The following is a 25,670-nucleotide window of genomic DNA, read 5'->3' as shown; positions in this document are numbered from 1 at the left end:
ATGTTTTATGGAGATTTGACCTTTGTGATATGAATTGTAAGCCTTCTTCCCCAAAGTGTGTTACAGTCTTTTGGCTTTGCAAGTGGTGTATTTCATTGTTGCTTTTTTATTGTTATTGCTTTGATTTTTAAAAAATTTTGACAAAATTTTTAGACTTGAAAAATTATAAAGATAGTGCAGAGATGTCCCTTATAATCTTCTCGGCTTCCCCTAATGTTAACATATTTCATGTAATCATGGTACAATTACTATAAACAGAATTTTTCTTTGGCCATGCCTTTGGCATGAGGAAGTTCCCAGGCCAGCAACTGAACCCATGCCACAGTAGTGAATTGAGCCACAGCAGTGACAATGCCAGATCCTTAACCTGCTGAACTACCAGGGAACTCCCTCTCTTGACTATTTTTAATGGAGCTACTTACAAATATATGTATATAAATACATACATACACACAAAGGCATTTGTATTTTCCTGTATTTGCATAAAGGGCAAACTCAGGTGATCCTCTTCATCACTGGAGAAGCCTTCTAGGGCCTGGGAGTTTCCACCACGAGAGGGATTTTTGGTTGCCACATATTCCTGATGTCAGGTTCATTCCCAGGATGTGATGACAAACACTGAGCATTATTGCTGAGGGCTTGAGCTGTGGTCAGTTGTATTCTTGTTCCCGGTTATTTTTGGTCCCCTCTGCAGAGGATTCTGCATGCCTGGATGTGACCCATGGAGCACCTCCATGGGAAGAATGTACTCCTTTCCATCACTGCATCAGGCCTGACCACATTGCCTCCCTGGGCCTATGGAAGTGAGTGGGAGTGTGCCTGCCATGTCCGTGTCAAGGCCTTAAAAACCATGGTGGGTTTCTGCTCTGTCTCTTTGTCCTTGGCCATGAGAATGGAGACAGGGGTTGTTCCTTCAGTCTGGGTCCCAGAACTGGAAGTCATTTGGAACAAAGCCACAGTTGATCCACATCTGATGAGTAATGTGGGCAAGAGAGAACGCTTCTTTGTTGTTAGCCTCTAAAATTCTAGGGTTGTTTGTTACAGCAGCTGTACCTCGTGAGAGCTGACTAATGCTGGGGCTGGGCTTAGTCACAAAGTCCAAGTGGCTTTCAGGAGCTGGTGTCTGCTGAGCACTGACTGGCCTCTGGTTGGATCTGGATCTGCCACCAGTTGATAAAGGAGTTCTGGTTGTTATTATAGGACTCAAGATGTGCTATGGGCACTATCATACTTTGTTCATAGCAGAAAACTCCTGGTCATGTATGTATAATAAGAGTCCTAAGTAATTTTTAGTTCTGGATATCTAGTTCAAGGGGAAAAAAATCAGAGCTATACAGGGAGGTCCATTGTAAAGTTATTTGAAAAACTGGAAACACTATAAATGCTCTCTCACATCTGTATGGGGGACTCCGTACAGCCATTAAAAATCAAGTAACTGAATATTCAATGATATAGGGTATTTGTGTTTTAATACAAAATGAAAGAAACAGAATAGAGAACTATATCTATAGGACAATACTAATGAATTTGGGATCATGCTGTTTATAATTTTCTATTTTTTTTCCCACATCCACTATGTGAATAAATATTTCCCCCAAGGGTTAAACATATGAAGGTATATTAAAAAAAAAAAAAGACCTTGAAGAAATAGGCAAAACAGTAGTTATCTCTGTGTAGTATTTTCTTGTCTGTACTTTCTGGATTTTCCAAACGTGCCATGATGAATATGTGCTACCTTTATAATCAGAAGTAAGTAACTATCAAGCCTAACCTCTCCATCCCTCCCCCTCCCTCCCCCTCCCACTTGCAACCACAAGTCTATTCTCCAAGTCCATGTTTTTCTTTTCTGTGGAAAGATTCATTTGTGCTGTGTATTAGATTCCAGATATAAGTGATATCATATGGAGAAAAAAGAATGTATACATGTATACGTGACTGGGTCACCATGCTGTACAGTAGAAAAAAAAATTGTATTGGGGAAATAACAAACAAAAAAAGTAAATAAAAAAAAGTAAGTAACTGCTGTTTAAAAATAAGAATTATTCCCGTCACTTCTAGGGCTGTGCCTCTGTGCTGTGGCTGCCCAGGGGCCTTAACTGGGGCTCCTCGTCTAAGAATAAGCCTGTGTGTTTAATTAGGTCACTCTCCTCCGACCTAGAATCTTCACACAGGGCTTAGCTTGTGCTGCCCAGACCTGTGGGACGCACCCCTGCTGGAGCTCGGAGCCTCACAGGCAGGGGCTGGGCTTCTGCCTGCCTTTACCTTAGTCTGAATTTGAGAAATTTATGAACAGTCACTCTGGGGCCTTTCTAATGCATCTGCCTTAAAAATTAATTTAGACCTAGCTGTTTTACTGAAGAGAAAATTAAGACTCAGGAAATTAGGACTCTAACTGTTTTGGAGTTGTAGTCATCTCAGCTGAGGACAGCTGCTGGGCTATTATTCATTGCTCCCTGTGTCCTCCCTGGGCCATCCTGAAGCCCTGGAGAGGCCGGGGCGGGCAGAGGGAGGGCGACTGACAGCTCATGTGTGTGAGAGCTAAAGTCTCCTGGGGAGGAGCTCAAACCAAAGGAAAAGGAGCCCAGGAGTTCCCACTGTGGCTCAGTGGAAACAAACCCGGCTAGTATCCATTAGGACGTGGGTTTGATCCCTGCCTTGCTCAGTGGGTTAAAGGATCTGGCTTTGCCTTGAGTTGTGGTGTAGGTCACAAATATGGCTCCGATCTGGCATTGCTGTGGCTGTGGTGTAGGCTGGCAACTGCAGCTCTTATTTAATCCCTAGCCTGGGAATATGCCATGGGTGCGGCCCTAAAAAAAAAAAAAGAAAAAAAGAAAGAAAAGGAGCCCAGTAGGACCAGGTGACCCTAAATGGGGCCTCAGGTGTCAGTGGGCCAGCCGGGACCACTCAGCTCATAGGGTTTCACTAAAGCCTTTCCCATGTTTGGCCCTTGTTTGTGTGTGGTGTGTGGTGTGTATGCGTGTGTGGGTGGGGTATCCACAGTGTTGCCCAGTAGAAGCTACAGTGGAGTTGGGGTCAGACCTGGGGTTGGACAGGGAAAGAGCAGCTGGAACCCATGTCCTCAATGGACCAGAGCCTGAGAATAAACTAGTACAGATCCCTCTCCTCGCAAACACCACCAGCTTCCTTTGGGTCTGCTTCAGCCTCACAGTGCGGGGCCTGCCCTCTCCTGGACTGCTCTGCATCCCAAACCTTAAGGTCCATCATCCTTAAATTTTTTCCTTGAGGGGTCATGTATATACAGTAAAGTCCTTGAGTTCTTACTCTCTATAGCATGTTTGTAAGATTTTCCTTATGTCATTGTGGGTAGCATAGTTTCTTTTTCTTCTTTTTTTTTGGCTTGCTTTTTTTGTGGCTGAGCCTGTGGCATTTAGAAGTTCCAAGGCCAGGGATCAAACACGCCTCACGGCAGTGACCAGAGCTGCTATAGTAACAACACTGGATCCTTAACCCACTGCACCACAAGGGAACTCCTAGATTATTCTTATCCCTGCTGGTTGGATAAGTCACTGTTTTTTTTATCCTTTCTGGTGCTGATGGGCATTTGGGTTATTTCCAGTTTGGGATTATTGTGAACAAAAATACCACGGACTTTTTTTTTTGACTGCTTTTGGCGTGTGCAAGTTCCCAGGTCAGGGATCAAACCCTTGCCACAGTGGCGACAATGCTGGATCTTTAACCTGCCAGGCCAGGGAACTCCTGCCCCGAACATTCTTATACATGTCTTTCGGTGGACACATGTTGTGTCTTTTAACTCACTTTCCATCCTTTGCTCTTTCTGTCACTCACTGAGACAGCTGGTCCTGCAGTCCCATGGTCAGGCTCTGTAGTCCATTCTCACTGCCTTTTTGGCCATGACTCCTGCAGGGGGAGCCTTCACGCGCTGCTCCCGCTTCCCTCTGCCTGCACGGGATTGCTGAGCCATCCTGCCACTGATACTTCCCCCCTCCCCCACGCCCAGGTCCAGGTGTCCTATGACCTACCTGTTACCGAGTGGGGGGGAACATTTGGGCCATCTCTGACTTGGCCTTTCTGTGGCGCTGTCCCTGCTCACGGCTTCCTCTTACCTCCTGGGGTGGCAGGCTAGTCCTTCCTTCTTCTCCCCTGCAAATCCGGTGGCCTCCTCTCAGCCTTTTTTGCTGGGTCTTCTCCTGCCTCTCCCTTTGTGGTTGTTCCCAGGCCTTGGTCCTCAGCTCTCTTCTGCTCCCTTCTCTCCCGGGGGCCTTCCTTCTGCTGGGTCTTCAGCTACCACAGATGCTGATTCAACATGCTTCATCCTCAATCCCAGATTCCCGAGCCCAAAGGATTTCAAACTCATTTGGTGGCAGCCTCCATCGGCCTTGACTTGAGGTGTTTATGGTCTTGGCAGACCCACTTCGTGTGAATGAATATTCAAGTGTCGGCTGCAGGAATGTCAGTGGGTTGGATTATGTATGGGCTGTTGCCCTGGACGCCACCAAGGGTGTGATCAAGCATATATGCACTAAATCAGGTAGTACCTTCTTAATCTGGTCCCAAGGGCTTCAGGTCAGTGCTGGTGGAGCCTGATCTCTCTCTCCAGCTCACGGACGAGGGCTTTGCCCTCCCAACAAACCCTTGCCTTTCCTGCTGGCATGGGAGCCACATACTCCTCCAGTTTCTCAGCATCTCAGCCTCATTCCTCTCCAGGATTCCCTCCAGTTAATCAGTCTCCAGGTCCTGATTAACTCAGTCACTCTTGGGCCAGCCCTTCCCTCTCTCTTCCTCACTAATTCGGGTGCTCACAGCTGCTGACCAGGCCCATTTCAGTAACTTTGGCTAGCCCTTTCCTTCACTGACACTAGAAGCAACTTTAAATTCCTTTTTTTTTGTTTGTTTGTTTTTTAGGGCTGCACCCGTGGCATATGGAAGTTCCCAGGCTAGAGGCTGAATTGGAGCTACAGCTGCTGGCCTACACCATAGCCACAGCAACGCCAGATCTGAGCTGTGTCTGCGACCTATGCCATAGCTCACAGCAATACCAGATCCCCGACCCACTGAGCAAGGCCAGGGATAGAACCCACATTTTCATGGATACTATGGATTCGTTTCCACTTTGCCACAACGGGAACTTCTGGGCCAGCTTTAACACCAGGTGGATCATGTTCTCATACCACTCAAAACACCTCCAGGGCTTCCCACCACCTCTGGGGTCAAGGCAAAGCTCTTTTTTTGTAATTTGGCTGCCCCACAGCATATGGAGTTTCCAGGCCGGGGATCGTATCAATCTCAATGGGAGCTGCAGCTGCGGCATTGCGGGATCCTTAACCTATTGTCCTGGGCCGGGGATCAAACTTGCGGCCCAGCACTCCTAAGAGGCCACTGATCCTTTTGTGCCACAGCAGGAACTCCCTCCCAGGTCAAGTTCTTTAGCAGGACATGGGAGCTTTCAAAAGTTAATCTGGCCTTGCTCCCCTCCCCCACCTCCTTTGGGCCCCTGGAGCAGTTGTGGGCCCATTATACCCTTTCTCCCTTTCAGACCTGCCAGGAATTCCTCACATGGTCTGCCCAGCAAGCTCCTATTAGCTTTTCAAAAGAGACCATTGGGTATCAGCTTCTGGAACTGCCCTTCCCCCACGGGATTGCTCTCTTGTCCTTCTGGACCTTGTGGGCATCGCCCTGCTGTGTTCAGGATATTGCGTGATATTGGCTCATGGGGGGTACAGTCAGCACAGAGGGGCTCACCCTTCAGCTCAGGGCAGGCGATCATGAAATGCAAAACGAAATAATAAAAAGTTTCACTCAAAAAAAATGAGTCTTGAATCAGTTTTTATTCTGCTCTTTTGTTGTAGCACAAACATTTCATGAAGTTTCTATTTTATCTAGTTGAATTTTCGTTCTTGAACCATATGTCAGGCAATTGATATCAAACATAAGAAACTGAATACAAACTTACATTTTACCAAGACCCCCGCGGGGATTTCTGTGCACACAAATAACTCTAATGAACAGTAAGCCACTGCTCCTTTGAGTTATTTTTGCAGTCCTTTGTGTATGCATTTGTAAATGGTTGACATGCCTGTGCAAATACAATTTTGAGTTCTGCTTCCTAGCCCCTGCCCCATGAGGAAAGTATTTTCGCAGTTTTTGAGTTCGTCTTCTTAACCACAATTAGCAAATTTTGTGTAATGGCTTAAAAATAACATGGAGTTCCCTGGTGGCTTGGTGGGTTAAGGATCTGGCATTGTCACTGCTGTGGCTCTGGTTACTGCTGTGATGCGGTTTGATTGCTGGCCTGAGAACTTTTGCATGCTGAGGGTGAGGTTAAAAACAAACAAACAAACATAAAAAGAATAGATTCTCTCTTCTCTAGATGGACATTGAAAGGGCCTCTGCTTTTCCATAAATCCTTTTTTTTTTTTTTGTCTTTTCAGGGCTGTACCCTCGGCATATGGAGGTTCCCAGGCTAGGAGTGGAATCAGAGCTGCAGCTGCAGCCTACACCACAACCACAGCAACACCAGATCCGAGCTGCATCTGTGACCTGAGCCACAGCTTGTGGCAATGCTGGATCCTTAACCCACTGAGTGAGGCCTGGGCTCAAACCTGCATCCTCACAGAGACAACCTTGACAGAGCCACATTGCAAACCCCATGAATCTTCTTTTTGCATTTAGCTTTTTCTATTTTCACATTCTTTAAGGTTGGCTTCTTGGAATGGGATGGTTCAAAGGAGATGGACATCTTTATGGCTGGATTTGCACGCACCAAGTCGTTTTCTGAAGAGAAGACTCATTTCCCTGGGAGTTGATGACACAAACACTGTGTGGGAGAGGGGGTGGTCATGCTAGGAATGTGGCCCCTAGGACAAGCCCAGGGACCATCCTGGCTACCTGTCCTACCTGATTCAACAAGAGATGGCCTGGCCAGGCTTGGGGAGGATTTACCAGACAACAGATCGCCGGGATGTGGCCTTTCCCCCCTGCCCTCCACTCCTTTCTATTGTGAGCTGAGCTCCTGGAAACTGCTGGGTGTTCCTAGTCTTAACCCTGCCCTGTTTTTAGTTAATGGGCAAGAGGGACCAATGGCCCCAGAATGGAGGTGACTGTCTCCTTCCATGGCCCCCCATGAACTGGGAGGGGGTGATAGTTGGTAGCCAAGGGCACACTGCAGAGAAAGCAGGAAGTGAATGGCCCCCACCCCCGGAATCTTCCTACCAAGATGGGGGTGGTGGTGTCAGGCCTATAAGGGGAGGGGCAGTGAAAGGACGGGCGAGGTCCCCAGGGAGTGACCAAGGTTTCTAGAGCAAGTCCTTCACTGGGCCCAGCCTTCCTCTCCTTCTCTAGAAAGAGAGGAGGATGATAATAATAGTAATAATATTTTTATCACAGGGCTGAGGTGAGAAGCCAGTGAGAAAAGGAATTTAGGACACAGTTCTGTTCTGTGCAGATGCTGGAGGCTTCCAGAAGGATGAGATTCCCAAGGCCTGGGGTAGGATGGCCTCAGCCTCCTGGTGCACCCACAGGATCTAGCATTGGCTGGATTTGTCAAATGACCTTTTGTTTGATTTACTTACTTATCTTTTTAGGGCTGCACCTGTGGCATATAGAAGTTCTCAGTCTGGGGTCGAATTGGAGCTGTAGCTGCTGGCCTACACCACGGCCACAGCAATGCCAGATCTGAGCTGGGTCCGCATCCTACACCACAGTTCAGGGCAACGCCAGATCCTTAACTTACTGGGATTGAACCCACATCCTCACGGCTACTAGTTGGGTTCATTACTGCTGAGCCACAACCAGAACTCCCTTAAATGACCTTTTGAAGCTGAGGTTCTGAAATCTTGTCCTATGTTAAAATCGCCCAGGGAGCAAAAAATGCCTTGATGTCCAGCCCCACTGTGGGCAGTTCCGTGGGAGGGAGGGGTCCCCCAGCCAGACTGTCACTCAGGCTGGCCATGGCCCTTCTTGGTGGGCGAATGCCCCCTGCCTGCCCTTGTCGGGCTGCTTCCCACTCAGCAGAGGTTTTAAAGCTCCCCCTGGGGAGTTCCGGTTGTGGCTCAATGGGTTAAGAATCCTAGTATCCATGAGGATGTGGGTTCTATCCCTGGCCTTGCTCGGTGGGTTTAGGATCTGGCGTTGCCCAAGCTGCAGCGTAGGTTGCAGATATGACTTGGATCTGGCATTGCTGTGGCTGTGGCATAGGCTGGCAGCCTGATTCGACCCCTAGCCTGGGAACTTCCATATGCCGCAGGTGTGGCCCTAAAAAATAAATAAATAAATAAGTTAATTAATCTCCCTGGGTCACTCCAACTTGTAAGCTAATGCTCTACTCTTGTCATTGAAATGTGGTGAGACGGACATCATGCCAGCTGTGAGTTGGGCACTGGTGAGAAATGCAGACTTCTGGGCCCCACCCCAGACCTGCTAAGTCAGAAGCTGCATCTTGACCAGACTCGCGGGTGATTCATGAGCAACATTGAAGTTTGTGAAGCAGGACAGGGACTGTGAGTAAGAGCGTCTGTGGACTTGCTGGGCACAGATCCCTCATGCTGCTGCAATTCAGCCTCCACGCTCCATCAGTTAGTGGTGAGGGGCTTTGGAGGTGCCACAACTGCGGCCTTTGAGGGGCCTCCTCCTGAGGCCTCAGGCCCAATGTGAAGCCTTCATCCACCTGTGGTGTCACCAGGAGGGCACACAAATAAGCCACCCCTGGGAGCCCCTGAGCTGCCAAGGTCTCCAGCAAGGGGGCCTCCCTGGCTCTGCTTGTTCCCAGTCTGCACAGCCAGCAGGCAGGGGCTGCGGTGCTGTTGGGTTGACAGGATTTTCACCACAGGTGCCATGGCCAAGAACGGTCCCTTTCTCTTCAAATGCCTGTTTTTAGTGGAATACAAACTCTCCTGCTGTCCTGCTTCTAAATTCTGCTCCCAAAGCCCCAGGGCCATGATGGAATATTCTAGCAGGAGCTGAATTTCCTGTGTCATGTGTCTTCACTAGAGCCTGGTGGGAGTGGCCCCCCTACACTCCACAGTTGGTCTCTGCCGCCCACCAGGGTGCCTAGTGTCCTGAGCTAATTCACTCTGGTCCTGACATCGTCCCTGTCCTAGAGTCCTAGTCAGTGATCACACTAGAGTCCAGGACAGATTCCCAGGCTCCATCACCCCTTCTTGTGCAAACTCACACCCACAGCTCCAGAGTGCGACCTCTAGCCCTGGCTCGAAGACAGTTTCTCTGAGGGCTTCTCGGTCTCCTCCATCACACCGTCGGGGGCCTGAGCCAAACCTCATCTCCTTCCCCTGCTCACCCCCCCAGTGTTGCTGTGGTGCAGGCCAGCAGCTGTAGCTCCAATTAGACCCCTAGCCTGGGAACTTCCATATGCCGAGGGTGCAGCCCTAAAAAAAGAAAAGACAAAAAGGCAAAAATAAATAAAATAAAACAATGAGCGAATCCTTGTATTGCTTCGATTGTGTGCCAGGACTCTTAACAACCCCAGGTTTAGTGTTCTGTCAGTTTTCTACAGTACAGCACAGAGACCCAGGCACAATACATATATACATCCTTTCCCTCACATTCTCCTCCAAGATAAGTGACTAGATATATAGTTCCCAGTGCTATACAGCAGGAGCTCATTGCTTAAGGATTTGCTCATTGTTACTAAGACAAACCTCTTCCAGAAGGTGCTCTGAAGTGCACCAAGCCTCACAAGTGTGCCAGTGACACTGGGATCGGGCCAAGAGGGCTCTGTGCCTGCCAGGGGTCCTCCCCAGTTGCACTGCAGTCAGCCGAGGGGCCCTGGGGTCTGGACAAAGCATGTCATGAGATGGCAATAGAGACTAGTCAGCTGAAGATCCAGTGGGGATGTGGCACCTCGGCATGCACCGATGTGGGGAAAAGCAGGTCACATCAGACCACATCACCTGATGAGCAACTAACTACCAGCTACCAGCTATCAACTGCAAGCATGGCTGGGCATAAGCCCCACATGTTCAGTCAGCCCTTGGAGATGGCCAGGAGTTCACCCGGAGAAGTGGCCTGAGAACCCTGAAGTGACTGTATTTGAATGTCACTGCATGACTTCCATGTCCTCGGGGGGAGGGAGTCTGGGGATAGATCCTTGAGTTCCGCTGTGGCAAAAGAAAGATACTTTTTGTATATTTGCCATGCTAACTCCCAGGGGGAGGGCTGAGGAAGTTCCCTAGTGATGCCCCACAACCAGGTGTTCTTCCTCCTGAGTCTTTTTTTTTGTCTTTTGTCCTTTTAGAGCTGCACCTGCGACATACGGAGGTTCCCACGCTAGGGGTGGAATCGGAGCTGCAGCTGCCAGCCTACACCATTCCATAGCCATGTCAGATCCAAGCTACGTCTGTGACCTACACCACAGTCACAACAACTCGGGATCCTTAACCAACTGAGTGAGGCCAGGGATCCAACCCGCATCCTCACAGACACTATGTCGTGTTCATAACCCACTGAGCCGCAATGGGAACTCCATCCAGGTTAAAATCCTGAATGGAAATCATTGAGCTTTGTCACAAAGCCAGTAATTGTGGACTCTTAGGGCCTATATACAGCTGTACACTCAATGGTCCCGCTTGCTCTGTTTTTTGATATTCACTTTTTAATTTTGATTTTCTTTTTTTGATTCTGTGATTCTAGTCATCATTGCTGCTTATAGCTCCTGGCATACTTCTAGCAGCAATTACTTCTTTTTTGGGGGATGGCCATCCCCACGGCATGTGGAAGTTCCCGGGCAGGGATCGACCCACGCCACAGCAGTGATAATGCCAGATCCTTAACCTGCTCAGTTACCAGGGAACTCCAAAGTTACTTCTTCAAATGGCCTTGGCCTTGGAAGACTTATAACCAATTATGTTAGAATTGTGTGTATTATAAATCAATTATACTTCAACAAAATTTTAAAAAATTATAATAAAAATTAAATGTGTGTAAAGCAAGAGTCCTAAGTTCTTTCTTTATTAGACATTCTTTTATTTATTTTTTATTCTTTCATTGTTTCTTTTTTAGGGCCGCACCTGTGGCACATGGAAGTTCCCAGGCTAGGGGTCAAATTGCAGTTGCAGCTGCTGGCCTACGACGGATCCTTAACCCACTGAGGGATGACAGGGATGGAACCTGCATCCTCATGGGTACTCGTTGGATTCTTAACCCACTGAGCCACAACGGGAACCCCTATACTCTTTTACTTTTATTTTATTTTATTTTTCACTCTTTTATTTTTATTTATTTATTTATTTTTAGGGCCGCATCCGCAGCACATGGAGGTTCCCAGGCTAGGGGTTTAATCGGAGGTGTAGCTGCCAGCCTACTCCACATCCACAGCAATGTCAGATCCGAGCTGCATCTGTGAAATACACCACAGCTCATAGCAACAACAGATCCTTAACCCACTGCGCAAGGCCAGGAATCGAACCCTCGACCTCATGGTTCCTAGGTGGATTCGTTTCCTCTGTGCCACGACAGGAACTCCCACTCTTATTTTTATTTTATTTATTTATTTATTTATTTTTGTCTTTTTGCTATTTCTTTGGGCCGCTCCCGCGGCATATGGAGGTTCCCAGGCTAGGGGTCGAATCGGTGCTGTAGCCACTGGCCTACGCCAGAGCCACAGCAACGCGGGATTCGAGCCGCGTCTGCGACCTACACCACAGCTCACGGCAATGCCAGATCCTTAACCCACTGAGCAAGGGCAGGGACCAAACCCGCAACCTCATGGTTCCTAGTCGGATTCATTAACCACTGCGCCACGACGGGAACTCCCCACTCTTATTTTTAAAGCACACAAGACTCCTGCCTTTGTAACCCCTAAGTTTGCTTCATTCAGGGTCCCCTGTTCCTTTCTAGGTGATTGAGGTTCTTGGAGGCATGAGCCCTGGAAGTGGAGGTGGCACAGTATAGACGAACTTGGTCATTACCGCTTTCTTTTCTTAAAGGAGGGAGGGGACAGCGGGGACTCTCCTGGCTGACTCCTCCCTCAAAGGAGGAGGAGATGGGGCCCAGGGTGGGGCCAGCTGGGTCAGCGGTGTCTGAAATCCTTACGGCGAGGGGAGCTGCTGGGCCCCACTGATAGTGTGTAGGTGGCTGGAAAAGGGACCACTGGCTCCTGGATCCTGGCAGCGATGGCCAGCGTGGACAGGGGAGAGCCAAGGGTGGCCCGAGGGGAGCCGCAGACGGTGGAGCAGAACTGGCACTGGTGGTGAGACAGGCACTTGGGATGGGGGTGACGGTGGGGAATCTCAATAAACACCCCCTTTCCTAACATAAGCCCACAGCACAGCAGCCCTGAGAGAGACTCCTTCAAATACACTGAGAGAAGGACACCTAAAACACAAACACCTGCACTCACAAAGGGACACGGTCTGTGGGTGGACAGGGACGTGTCAGATGGAAACCTGGAGAGTGCACACTTGGCAGGGAGGGGCTCTCCCCCTCTCACACACACACACACACACACACACACACACATGCCTATACCTACTGGTGCCCCCCGTGGCACACCCCCTTCTGTGACCAACAGGTCATCTCTCAGCTTGGACACAGTGACCCCGCTCAGGAAAGTGACACCCCCACTGAAAACGGCACATCTTGGCTCACGGGGATGTCCCCAGCACACTGGCATGGTGAGATGGAAACTTATACACTCTCACACCTACGCTCACACGCATGTGCTCAGAAACACGTAGACCCGGAGAGGCCCTGGGCTTTTTGTTCAGGGAGGTGATCCCAGTGTCCTCCTGCTTCCAGGATTTTTGTCAACCGCAGCCTGGCACTGGGGGATATCCGCTGCTTCGGCTTTGACATGGACTACACTCTGGCTGGTAGTGGGAAGGGAGCAAGGCAGGGAATTGGGAGCTGGGGGAGCCGAAGGTGGGCGCCCACGGACCTGGGTCTGCCCCACCCGCAGCCTAGAAGTCCCCGGCCTACGAGATGCTGACCTTCGAGCTGCTGCTGGAGCGCCTGGTGTGCATCGGATACCCGCATGAGATTCTGCGCTACTCCTACGACCCCACCTTCCCCACCAGGTGCCGGGGCTCGCAGGGCAGGAGGTGGCGACAGCTTGTCGTCCCTGGCATCCCATCCACAGCATCCGTGCCCTCTCCCAGGGGACTGGTGTTTGATGCTCTCTACGGAAACCTGCTGAAGGTGGATGCCCACGGGAACGTGCTGCTGGGCACCCAAGGCTTTACCTTCCTCTGGAGTAAGGGACCCGGTGGGAGCCAGGATGCTGGAGGAAAGACTGGGGTGGGGGAGGGGTGATTCAGGACACTGCAGGGGCCCCACTGCTGGCTGAATAGAGGGAGAGGAGGGGTCGAGGTGGGAAGTAATGGCAGGGCCCGGCCAGGCCTCTAGGGGACGCTGGGGAGAGGGCTTCAGCCACACTCAGCGCCCCTGCTCCACAGGGCAGAGATATGGAGCTTCTACCCCAGCAAGTTCATTCAGAGGGACGAACTGCGCGTTTCCATGTTCTCAACACACTCTTCAACCTGCCGGGTAAGGGCTGGATGGGGGTGGGGGAGGTGGTCCTCCAGGGCCCAGCCTGGGGGCTGCTGCCTGGATCCTTGGGCCAGAGATTGATCGGCATCCCTACTCCAGAAACCTACCTGTACGCCTGACTGGTGGACTTCTTCTCTGGCTGCTCCCGATATATCAAGTGAGTTCCACGCCCTGACTAGTCCTGGGTGACCAGTGGGACACTGTGCCACTCCTGGGCCAGGGGTAGGGGTGGGGAGCCAAGCCCTGAAGTGGGGGCCCCATCAAGGGGCAAAGTCCCCTCCTGAGGGGTTGGAGGGGCTCCAAGAACTCAGTGTGAAAGCCTTCACTGTGGGGGCCTCCAAATTTGTAACTGATGCTTCCCAGGGGGTGACACCCTTCCCAGGAAGGCTGGGACATGAGCCCAGTGTTGGCCTCAGTGTGGTTGGAGGGCTCCCTCCGGCAGGTCTCCAGGGCTGGTGGTCACCGCAGGGCCCCTTATCAGCCTCCCGTCTGTCCCCTCTTGGCCTGATCCAGCCGTGACACTGGCTATCAGCATGGGAACCTCTTCATGTCCTTCCGAAGCCTCTTCCAGGATGTGACAGATGCCATGGATAATGTCCATCAGTCGGTGAGTGGCCCAGGTCCCCAGTCCTGCCTAGGGTTTCACCCCTCTTCCAATTGGGGATGGTGGTCTGGGTTTGCCATCTTGGGGCCTTTGGGGACCCATGGACACCCAGCTCTGCTCCCTCCTGCAGGGCTGTCTCAAGGAGAAGACCCTGGAGAACTTGGAGAGGTATGTGGAGAAGGATGTGAGTGGCCACAGACCAGGGTCCTGACCAAGCCTGTCCCTTTGTCGCCAGCTCCCCCAGGGCAGGGGGTGCTGCTTCCCCTGGCCCAGCCTCCTCCCTCCGGACAGAGCTCTGTGCCCTGGACTTGCTCATGGCTCTCCTGCCTGGCTTGGGTCCCCCTGTCTGGGAGCTTAGACCTGAGAAGGGGGTCCCAGGACAGCTCAGGGAGGCCCCACCCTGGAGGCCCTCCTCTTTCCTTCAGGGGAATCCCCATCCTGCTGGGCAAGATGAAGGAGGTTGGGAAAGTGTTCCTGGCCACCAACAGCAGCTACAACTATGCTGATGTGAGTGTGTGTGAGGATGGGTGAGGCTTAGCATCCTCTGAGCAGAGAACTGCTTTATTCCTAGCCCTGGGGAAACAGAGGCTCTGTGGGAGATGGGTGGGGGGGTGCCCACCTATCCCCATCACCTTGTTGGTAATTTGGGTTCTATTTCTTGGCCTTTTAAAGTCTCTGTGGATAAGCAGTTTCTCCACCATCTTGCTCCTGTAGTCCCCAGTTTATCCTGTGGGCTGAGGGCAGTGTGGCAGGTAGGGGTCCCTGGCCCAGCCCAACTGGGTGCCCTGATCCCTGTCCTGTCCCTGCCAGGCCATCATGACCTACCTGTTTGGCATTGGTGAGGTGAGTGCCACCTGCCTGGCTGGGGTAGGCTGTGTCAAGGGCAGGGAGAGTCAGGCCGGGCCACCTGGCTGAGGGCCTGTCCCATGTCCAGCCCTTGAAGGAAGAACCCAGTGTGGGGGAGGGGTCGTTTCTCACGGGTGGGCCCTGCTGGAACTTCCTGAGTAGGCGGGGTCAATGACCTCAGCCAGGTCATGGGAAGAGCAGGGAGGGATTGGGAAGGTCGCTTATGGCCTTGGAGAAGGCAATGAAGAGGTAGAATTCCTGCTGTAGTGCAGGGAGTTAAGGATCCAGCATTGCTACAGCTGTGGCATAGGTCGCAGCTGTGGCTCGGATTTGATCCCTGGCCTGGGAACTTCCAAAGGCTGTGGGTGCAGCCATTAAAAAAAAAAAAAGAGGCCATGAAATATTTGGGGGAAGAGCTGGATGGGACAGAAGGGGGTGAGATGAGCCTGTGGCAGGGCTGGGGAAGGGGAGTGTGACACACTCTGCTGTGACCTGGATGGCAAGTGTGTGAGTAGGTTTCCAACTCAGGGACTGTCCCTTGTCCCTGGGTCTCTGGCTCTGCACAAGGAGAGCACGAGGAGCTCTGGGGCTGACACAGTCCACACGACATCCACACTGGCTTCTGCTAGTACCTTTGAGTGCTTCCTTGTGCCGGCAAGACTGGGGCTGCTGGGTGGCCAGACTCCTGGTTTTTGGTTTCATCTGGCTGAGAGGCAGGGCCAGGGCATGTGGACGGGCTCCTGATGTGAGGGCTTGGTGAGCTTTAAACCCATCCAGAGCATGGCTGAGCCTGGGCTGCTGCCCCAGCCAGATGTGGGGTGGTGAGGCGGGGCACCCAGGGCTGAGACCCGTGAGCCGGGGCAGCTCAGATTTTCCAGGTTGAGTGCATGTGTCTGCACAACCTCCCCGATGCCTGTCCCACAGGCTGGGGCCACAGCCAGGCCCTGGAGTTCCTACTTTGACCTGATTGTGGTGGACACGCAGAAGCCACGTTTCTTTGCGGAGGGAACGGTGCTGAGACAGGTCAACACGGTAAGGCAGGGCTGGGGCCATCCACCTGGACCCTTGGGCCACCCCGTGGGGAGGGAGCCTACTTCTCAGGCTTGACCCGCCCTTGGCAGCTACTGCCCTGCTGTCTGTCTGTCTCCAGAGACAGGGACCCAGGGTCCCTTCAGGGCCCTCTGCTGCCTCCTTCCTCCCATGCCCCATGGTTACCCCCACCAATCCCAGCCCCTAGCCCTCTAATGACACCCCCTGCCCCTTCCAGGACTCAGGCAAACTCCGTGTGGGCATCTACACCGGGCCCCACCAGCACTGTGCCATCTACTCTGGAGGTACCAGCTCCCACAGGCACCATCCCTAGACTAGGAGCCTGTGTCCCCAGCCTCCCCCTTGGACAGGAAGGGCTGTGAGCCAGTCAATCTTCTCACCGTGGGGCAGGCTCATCGGATGTGGTATGCGAATTGCTCGGGGTACGGGGGAAGGACATCCTGTACATTGGTGACCACATCTTGGCGGACATCCTCAAGTCCAAGAAGCGGCAGGGCTGGTGGACTTGCCTGGTGGTTCCTGAGCTGTCCCGGGAGCTGGGCATCTGGGTCCAAGAGAAGGGTGAGAGGTGGGGTGGGTCATCAGGGGACACTGGCCAGTGGGGCAGAGGCTTTCCCCCTTGTCACCCTCCCCCTCTCCTGCAGGTTTGGAAGTGTCCATTTTGTGGTTTATGAGAGCTGATTTATTTTATTTTATTTTATTTTATTTTATTTTAATTTTTCCTTAGGGCTGCACTTGCAGCCTATGGAAGTTCCCCAGGCTAGGGGTCGAATCCCAGCTACAGCTGTTGGCCTATACTATAGCCACAGCCAAGCCAGATCTGAGCCACATCTGTGACCTACACTGCTGGAACCTTTAGCTCACCGAACAAGGCCAGGGATTGAATCTGCATCCTTATGGATACTAGTCAGATTCTTAACCTGCTGAACCACCACAGGAATTCCAAGCCGAGCTATTTTATACCTGAGGAAAAAGAGACCCAGAGAGGTTAAGCAGCTTGCCCAAAGTCACACAGCCAGAAGGCTAAAGCTGAGACTAAAATCCGGAGTGCTGTGGTGTTTCTATAGTTCAAGTTCTCCCTCCTCACCCAACCCCCCCCACCCCCAGAGCCCTGAAGAATGTGAGAGGAAGGTCACGCCCCCGGCCGGGTCAGGAGTTGCTGTGAACCCAAACAATTCAGGCTTGTTCACAGAGCTGGGTTTGAGTCACTGCCATGTGACCTCAGGCAGATCACCTGACCAGCCTCCACTGGTCTCACGGTGCTGCCGTTGCTCTGCTCTGGGTGGAGTCTCACTCGATGTAAGAAAAGGGTCAGGGAGGTTATGCACACAGCTGGGGGCTGGGCCTAGACCCCCATGATCTGGAGGCCTGGGACAAAGGTGGGCAGGGTTGTCACTCACACCCCCTTTTCCCCAACTTCTCAGAGAGAATGGAGGAGCTGAAGAGGCTGGATGTGCACCTGGCCGACCTGTACCAGTGAGAGCCCTGACCTGTGACTCCTGCCCCTGGAGGGGAGCAGGATGGAGGGTGGTAGGCCATGTCCAGGCTTGGCAGCGGGCCGTGGCCATGAAAGTCAGGAAATCCTGATCTATGTCAGGCTGGGCTTCTTCAGTAACCTGGAATTTGGGACCCCACTGACCCCCCTGGGACACTCGACTGTGACCTCTAGGCCCTTCCTCCTGACCCACCTGGCATGGACTCAGGATGTTTACCCTCCCCAACACGGCTCCCCACCAGCCCAGCAGCGCCATTGGGTGCTGATAGCGGGTCCCTGATCCTGGCGCAGTCTGGGGAGGCCGTGTCTGGAGCTGGGGGCCTGGCTCCTCTCCTCCTGGGTCATGTGGATATTTTTGCACCAGGCACATGGATGGAAGCAGTTATGAGCTTCAACTCCTCAACTCCACCAAGAGAGAGATTTGGGTAAGAGCCAAGGGCCCAGTGAGGAGGGCGGGACCGTGATCCGCTCTGGCCCGGGTCCCCAGAGCCCAGTGACTCTCTCGGGCTCAGAGAAGCGCTGCTTGCCCTTGTCAGCCAGCGCCCTCTGCTGGCCCAAGTCCCAAGTGACTGCAGTGTGCTCTTGAACAGCTGAGTTAGTCCAGCCTGTGGGGTGATTTCTCCGGCTTGGCCCGGGTCCTCAGTCTCTACCCCTAACTTCGAGAAGTGCCTGCCTCTCGGGTTGGGTCCTCGTGTGACCACCTAGTCAGCTGGCATCTGGGGTCAGCCAGACAAGGGCTGGAGAAGATGGGATTGAGAGCCCGTGAGCTGATGGGTCTGGGAAAGAAGAAAGGAAACCTTCCCTTGGGGCATTACTGACCAGCCCCCAAAGCTGGGAGGGTCTCCGACTGCATCAGGGGATTCAGGTAACTTGGCTTTTCCAGGCCCCGGGGACCGATAATGAAGGATCTTTGGCCCTTCCACAGCCCTGCGGGCTGGGCAGGGATTGTCACCCTCATCTTACAGATGAGAAAACCGAGCTGGAACGAGCATGCTCTTGGTCCCTCTAGGAGTAATATCTGGGCTGGTTTTCTAGACTCTAAAAGCAGGGACTGTGGCATTCCCGTTGTGGCTCAGCTGGTTAAGAAACCAACTAGTATCCATGAGGACGTGAGTTCTATCCCTGACCTCCCTCAGTGGGTTAAGGATCCTGCGTTGCTGTGGCCTTGGTGTAGGCTGGCGGCTGCAGCTCCGATTCGACCCCTAGCCTGAGAACTTCCATATGCCACGAGTGAGGCCCTAAAAACAATTAAAAAAAAAAAGCAAAAGCAAGGGACTGTGACGAGGTAGGAGTCTAAGAGGGGGGCTGGGCATGTGGGCCTCTGCAAAGCTCTTGATGGGGGCATCAGAAGGTAACTTAGGCTGAGAGTTTAGCTTGGGGGTGGGGGTGGGGTCACTTTCCCAGGACCAGGGGGGAGACTAACTGTGAAGAAAGCAGGGAGGGGGCCCGTAGCAAAGTGGGGAGAGCTGGCCCATCCCAAAGACTCTGGTTGGTGCAGCAAGGGCCTCAGTGGCCTTGGGTGACAGACCTGGGAGGGTGGAGCTGGGCTGGGACCCAAAGGTGGGCTCACTTGCAGGTGAAGCAGTTTCCGGGGGGGCGGGGACCTTGAATCAGCGAGCTGTCCCTCTGCCAGAGAGTCACCCGGGAGCTGGACCTGAGCTATAGCACGATGGGCAGCCTGTTATGCTGTGGCTTCCGCCAGACGCTCTTCTCCAGCCAGCTGATGCGCTACGCTGACCTCTATACAGCCACCTTCCTCAACTTCCTGCACCACCCGCTCAGCTCTCTGTTCCGGGCGCCCCAGGAGCTGGTGGGTCCCTAGAACTCCCCCAGCATCCCTGACCCTTTACCTCAGAAGGACCCACTGGTCCCCAGCCCCTTCCAAGAGGTTTTCAGGTCACCAGACCCACCCTTCCACCTCCAGGCACCAGCCTTGCAGATAACTGTCCGCATCATGAAAAATAGATCAGGAGGGGTTACAGCGGTACAGATAGGATGCCTCCTCTGGGAAGTCCTTCTCCTCCCAACCTTAACTCCTGCTTTAAACTGAGACTCCATTACCACTATTTCCCTTGTATATATGACACTGGTTTCAAGGGAGGAAAGCTATGGTCCCCCACCCTCAGTAAACATACAGTGATTGCAGAGGAAGTGGACCAAATAGCAGATGATACAGTAAATGCTCCAGCTGGTTTTCTTTGGGGAGACCAGAGATGCTTCTGGGTCAAGAGTAGAGAAATAGAGGCAGCAGTGATGCCACGGGGTTCATGGGGTCCATAAGTGCATAGCTCCCCCGAGCATGTGCTTCCGGTCTCCCAAAGATCGGTTGGTCTTTCTTTCTTTTTCCTTTTTTTTTTTTTTGTCTTTTTAGGGCTGCACCCTTGGCTCATGGAGGTTCCCAGGCTAGGGGTTAAATTGGAGCTATAGCTGCCGGCCTATGTCAGAGCCACAGCAACATGAGATCCGAGCCACGTCTGTGACCTACGCCATAGCTCATGGCAATGCTGGATCTTTAACCCACTGAGCGAGGCCAGTATTGAATCTTCATCCTCATGGGTACTAGTCAGAGTTGTTTCAGCTGAGCCATGGCAGAAACTCCAGGGGTCACTATTTCCATCTTTAACAATGTACTGTCTGCAGTCAAGGATTTGGAGCTCCCCGGGCCCTGCTGCCATTCTCAGCTGCCTTCCTGATAGTTGAGAGGAGAAAAACCATTTTATGTATCTTGCACTGGGCTGGGCTGGAGTTTTGTTTGTTTGTTTTCACTTTACGGCTGCACCTGCAGCATATGGAAATTCCCAGGCTTGGGGCTGAATCGGAGCTGCAGCTGCCAGGCTACACCACAGTCACAGCAAGGCCAGATCTGAGCCGCATCTGCTACCTAAGCTGCAGCTCACTGAGCGAGGCCAGGGATCGAACCCACATCCCCAAGGACACTATGTTGGGTTCTTAACCTGCTGAGCCACAACAGGAACTCCTGCTTTTTTTTTTTAATTGATTCTGCTGAATGATTAACATAACCCAGCCAAATAGTCTTTCTTCTCCTCATTTACCATTGGCGAATTGGAAGTGCAAGGAACCTGGGTAACTTGCTGTTGCACTGCTGGTAGACAGACTGCATCCAGGGCTGCTGAACTTAGGGGAGGGGCTCTGTCCCCTGCACCACACTGCCGCATGCTGGGGGAGTGGAGGTCACGGAGCAGCCTCATCTCATCTCTGGGCTTTTAGATGAACAGGGCTGGAGAATCCCTGTAGGCAAAGCTGGGGGTCCAGGGCCTAGGTTTTTTTTTTTTTTTTTTTTTTGTGTGTGTGTCTTTTTAGGGCCAAACCTGAGGCATATGGAGGTTCCCAGCCTAGGGGTTGAATCGCAGTGGTAGCTGCCGGCCTACGCCACGGCCATAGCAATGCAGGATCTGAGCCGTGTCTGTGACCTACACCACAGCTCACAGCAATGCTGGACCCTTAACCCACCAAGCGAAGCCAGGAATTGAACCTGCGTCCTAGTGGATGTCAGTCAGATTTGTTTCCGCTGCACCACGATGGGAACTCCTCCAAGGCCTAGATCTTGTGCTGTTAGATATCATTGCTAAAGTCCAGAACAGTCAGGTGAAGACAATGGCCCCCAAGGGCCACAGGTGAAAGAACCTGACCTTTACCTAGCTGGGCCTGCCTGCGAGTTTTGAGGAAGTGAGGTCCATCTGCCAGAACCTTCCTTCTCCTGCTGACCCTCCCGGGCTCCTTCTTCTGTACCCTCACTGGGCAGGAAGCTGGCCACTGTGGTCAGAGGGTGGGCTGGGGGTGAGTCTATGGAGAGCTGAGGGCTCTGGGAAGCCTCACCAAAGATGGAGTTTCTCCACCTCCTGCTGCGTTTGTCCCTACAGATGCCGCAGGAGTCAGTTGTGGATCAAGAACGGGCCAATCTGGACCCCGCCTCCTGCCTCCTCTCCTGCGGCCGGAGGGTGAGTCCCTGGGAGGTGGGAGGGGTCCCCTGGCTGGCCAGTGGCTTGGAGGCTACCATGGGCCAGAGCTGGGGTCCCAAGGGAGCAGTATCACCCCAGGGAGCATTTTGGAGATTTGCGGGGCTATTTTGTCTTCAGGTACAACCACTCCTATTTATATAGAAATACGTGTTATTTTACCATACGTATTATACTGTGTTATAGTTGGGTATTACATTTCTTTTTTTTCCTCTTTTTTCAAAGGTCTTCTTTTTTAGGGCTGCACCCTTGGCATATGGAGGTTCCCAGACTGGGGGTCAAATCAGAGCTGGAGCTGCCAGCCTACACCACAGCCACAGCAATGCGTAATTCCAGTTGTGTCTGCCATCTACACCACAGCTCACGGCAATGCCCAATCCTTTAATCCACTAAGTGAGGCCAGGGATCAAATCCACAACCTCATGGATACTAGTCAGATTCATTTCTGCTGAGCCACGCTGGGAACTCCCTGAATTCTTTTTTTTTTTTAATTTTTTTTAAATTTTTTTATTTTTTTTGGTCTTTTTAGGGCCACACCTGTGGCATTAGAAGTTCCCAGGCTAGGGGTCAAATTGGAGCTATAGCTGCCGGTCTACAGCACAGCCAGAGCAACGGCAGATCTGAGCTGCATCTGCGACCTGCCCCGCAGCTCACAGCAACACAGATCCTTAACCCATCTAGGCCTGGGATTGCACCCGAATCCTCGTGGCTACTAGTTGGGTTCTTAACCCTCTGAGCCACAATTGGAATTCCTCACTGAGCATTCTTTAATGCCTTCTGTATGCCCAACAGACAGGGAGAAAATGAATTGTAAATGACTTTATTATCTAGCCCAGGCGAAGCTCAAAACTCAGGTTCATTAATAACCTTTAATTAGTGGTTTGCGACTCTTTCCCCTCCCAATCCACCAGAGGGCTGGACAGCTCCCATCTGTAACTGTGTGTCCTCTGGTCCTCTCTACCTCCTGTCTCCATCCCAGCCCAAACTAGGGCATTTGGACACGTTTTCTACCCCTGGTTGGGGGGGTCACTGTGTGAACTTGGGAAGGTTCCATAATGAGCTCTCTTTGTTTCTTGTCAGGCTGAAGGCCAAGAGAGAGACGAGGACCAGGAGGGCTGCCTGGGGGCTGCATGAGTCCTGGACACGGGCTGGCATCACTGTCATCTTCTACTTGAGACATTTTCCAGACAAGTGGTTTCAGGAACAATATGGAAGATGGAAAAAGCAAACATGTTGAAATCTTCTAAGAGTAACAGTTTGGGAGCCCAGGAACACTTCTTTTAGGGAGGAGGGTGTATTGCTCTCATCCTGGAAGCCATTCCACCTCCCCCAAACCCTTGCTGCCACCCCCGCTCTGTGCCATTGGGAAATGTGTGTAATAAGTGAAATGATTTTACCTGTTCCCTGAGCGTATCGTTTCACCGCCAATTTCTATTCATTTCTTTCTTTCTTTTTTGTCTTTTCTTTTTAGCCACACCCACAGCATATGGAGGTTCCCAGGCTAGGGGTCTAATCAGAGCTGTTGCCGCCAGCCTACACCACAGCCACAGCAATGCCAGATCCGAGCCGTGTCTGCAACCTACACCACAGCTCACGGCAACGCCAGATCCTTAACCCACTGAGCGAAGCCAGGGATGGAACCCGCAACCTCATCGTTCCTAGTCGGATTCGTTTCTGCTGCGCCATGATGGGAACTCCCATTTCTTTTTAAAAATATTATTTCTGGGCACTGTGGATTCTATTGCTAGTAACAACACCTGATTGGCTACTACAAAAGGCAGTAAATGAATGAGATGGCCCAGATGTCTTTGAACTTGATGTGTACCTGCATCAAAAACCATAATGTCACACTGAAGACTTCCCTTCGTGGCTCAGTGGTCAACGAACCCAACTAGGATCCATGAGGATGCGAGTTCGATCCCTGGCCTTGCTCAGTGGGCTAAGGATCCGGCGTTGCCGTGAGCTGTGGTGTAGATTCCAGATGCAGCTCAGATCTGGCATTGCTGTGGCTGTTGGGGTAGGTTGGCAGCTCTAGCTCTGATTTGACCCCTAGCCTGGGAATCTCCATATGCTGCGGGTGCAGACCTAAAAAGAAAAAGAAAAAGAAAAAAGTCATACTCATGATTAAAAACTTTTTTTTACCAAAAAAATCAAAAAAACTTTATGATTTTTTTTTGGCTGCACCCAATGTATATAAAAGTTCCCAGGCCAGGGACTAAACTCTCGCCTCAGCTGTAACCAGAACCACAGCAGTGACAACGCCAGATCCTTAACCCACCAAGCCACCAGGAACTCCTTGATTATTTTGGTAGAAGCTGCTCTGTAGTGTTAAGCTCTAGCCCTCCATTGATTTGATGTCACTGATTTGAGTCTGCTTTTTGTGTTAATGGTATCATCTGGCATTTACATGGAGGCTTAGAAAGAATATATCTATATGTTTGAAATGACAAAAAAATTCTTGAAGGAGTAGGTCTGTGACAGTTCAGTAGTTTTGTTTTCTGTGGATAAACAAGGGAAACATTTGGAAGATGTGTGTGTTCAGAGAGTTTGCAGTCATTTTTTTATATCTCTTCTGCATTTCAGAAGCTTCTAGGCCTTTCATTCTTCGTCCTGGGTTGATTTTTGGGCCCCAGAGTCTACAGAGGCAGGTTCTTGAGCAAAAGGAGCAAATATGTCCAGCTGTGTGCCTTTTAACACTAGAGGTTTATTTTTTTATTTTTTTTTATTTTTAGGGTGCCACCTGCAGCACATGAAGTTCCCAGGCTAGGGGTCGAATCCAAGCTGTAGCTGCTGGCTTGCACCACAGCCACAGCAAAATGGGATCCAAAGCCAGGTCTGCAACCTACAACACAGCTCATGGAAATGGGATCTTTAACCCACATCCTCGAACCCTCATCCTCATGGATCCCAGTTGGGTTTGTTAACCACCAAGCCAAGAAGGGAACTCCACACGCTAGAGTTTTATTCAAGGGCTAGAGAATAGCATTTCTTCAGAAAAATTGCTCAGTTTCTAGGGCCCAGACTTTTCTGGGAAGGTGCTAAATTATGGTATAGTAGCTAACACTACAAAAATCAACCCTTAGGAGTTCCCGTCGTGGCGCAGTGGTTAACGAATCCGACTAGGAACCATGAGGTTGCGGGTTCGGTCCCTGGCCTTGCTCCGTGGGTTAAGAATCTGGCATTGCTGTGAGCTGTGGTGTAGGTCGCAGACGCAGCTCAGATCCCGCGTTGCTGTGGCTCTGGCATAGGCCGGCGGCTACAGCTCTGATTAGACCCTTAGTCTGGGAACCTCCATATGCCGCTGGAGCGGCCCAAGAAATGGCAAAAAAAAAAAAAAAAAAAAAAAAAAAGACAAAAAAAAGAAAAGAATCATAAAAAAAAAAAACCCAAAAAACAAAAATCAACCCTCAGAAATCCCTGCTAGGGTAGAGAGAATGCAGAAAGGGCTGGGGGATAAAGGGCCTGGCAGAAGACCCTTAAGGGGTCTGAGGAAGAGAGTGAAGGAGAGGGAGGGGAGGAGGGAGAGAGATCCTGCAAAAGAAGAGATGGCCAAAGGACCCTTCTCATGCTTTTCCCTCTGCGGGAAACATCCCTGCCTCTGCTCCTCGTTAAACCTGCTCTTCCTTCAGATCTCAGGGGCCTCCCTGATGTAGGAGACTAGACCCGTTCCTCAGTCTCCACAGCCTTTCTCAGGATTATCACACTTTGACATTTGTGGGTTTTTTTTTTTGTCTTTTGTTGTTGTTGTTGCTATTTCTTGGGCCGATCCTGCGGCATATGGAGGTTCCCAGGCTAGGGATCCAATCGGAGCTGCAGCCACCGGCCTACGCCAGAGCCACAGCAATGCGTGATCCGAGCCGCGTCTGCAACCTACACCACAGCTCAGGGCAACGCCAGATCTTTAACCCACTGAGCAAGGGCAGGGACCGAACCCGCAACCTCATGGTTCCTAGTCGTATTCGTTAACCACTGCGCCACGACGGGAACTCCACACTTTGACATTTGTGACTAACACGTGTCCCCACTAGACTCGTGGCTCCTGGGGACAGGCCATTTGGGTCATCTCTGGCTTTGAGTATCCTGTATGTTTTAGTGAGTGCATCATGTAACCTGGTTTATTATTATTCTGGGTTGGCCTGTGGGATTGCATGCTTTTAAAGATACATTGTAAGACAAGAGAAAGTGGGGAAAGGCTATAAAGCTTTGGATTGGAACT

At 51.5% G+C, this 25,670-nt stretch overlaps 1 protein-coding gene across 1 annotated transcript; it reads left to right on the top strand.

The window, feature by feature from the left end:
- Window positions 1-12,107: 12,107 nt before the first annotated feature.
- On the top strand, window positions 12,108-22,868 carry NT5DC4 (5'-nucleotidase domain containing 4). The gene is given in 18 exon segments (XM_047782781.1): window positions 12,108-12,184; window positions 12,733-12,806; window positions 12,893-13,010; window positions 13,092-13,186; window positions 13,373-13,441; window positions 13,444-13,479; window positions 13,582-13,639; window positions 13,996-14,089; window positions 14,217-14,274; window positions 14,514-14,593; window positions 14,897-14,929; window positions 15,857-15,964; window positions 16,200-16,266; window positions 16,373-16,543; window positions 17,407-17,458; window positions 17,842-17,902; window positions 21,359-21,436; window positions 22,535-22,868. Coding segments are annotated over 18 exon segments (1,383 nt in total). The 3' UTR covers window positions 22,589-22,868.
- Window positions 22,869-25,670: the final 2,802 nt, after the last annotated feature.

Source organism: Phacochoerus africanus, chromosome 5 (assembly GCF_016906955.1).
Source record: "Phacochoerus africanus isolate WHEZ1 chromosome 5, ROS_Pafr_v1, whole genome shotgun sequence".
Lineage (NCBI taxonomy): Eukaryota > Metazoa > Chordata > Mammalia > Artiodactyla > Suidae > Phacochoerus > Phacochoerus africanus.
This window is presented reverse-complemented; position numbering and strand designations above follow the sequence as displayed.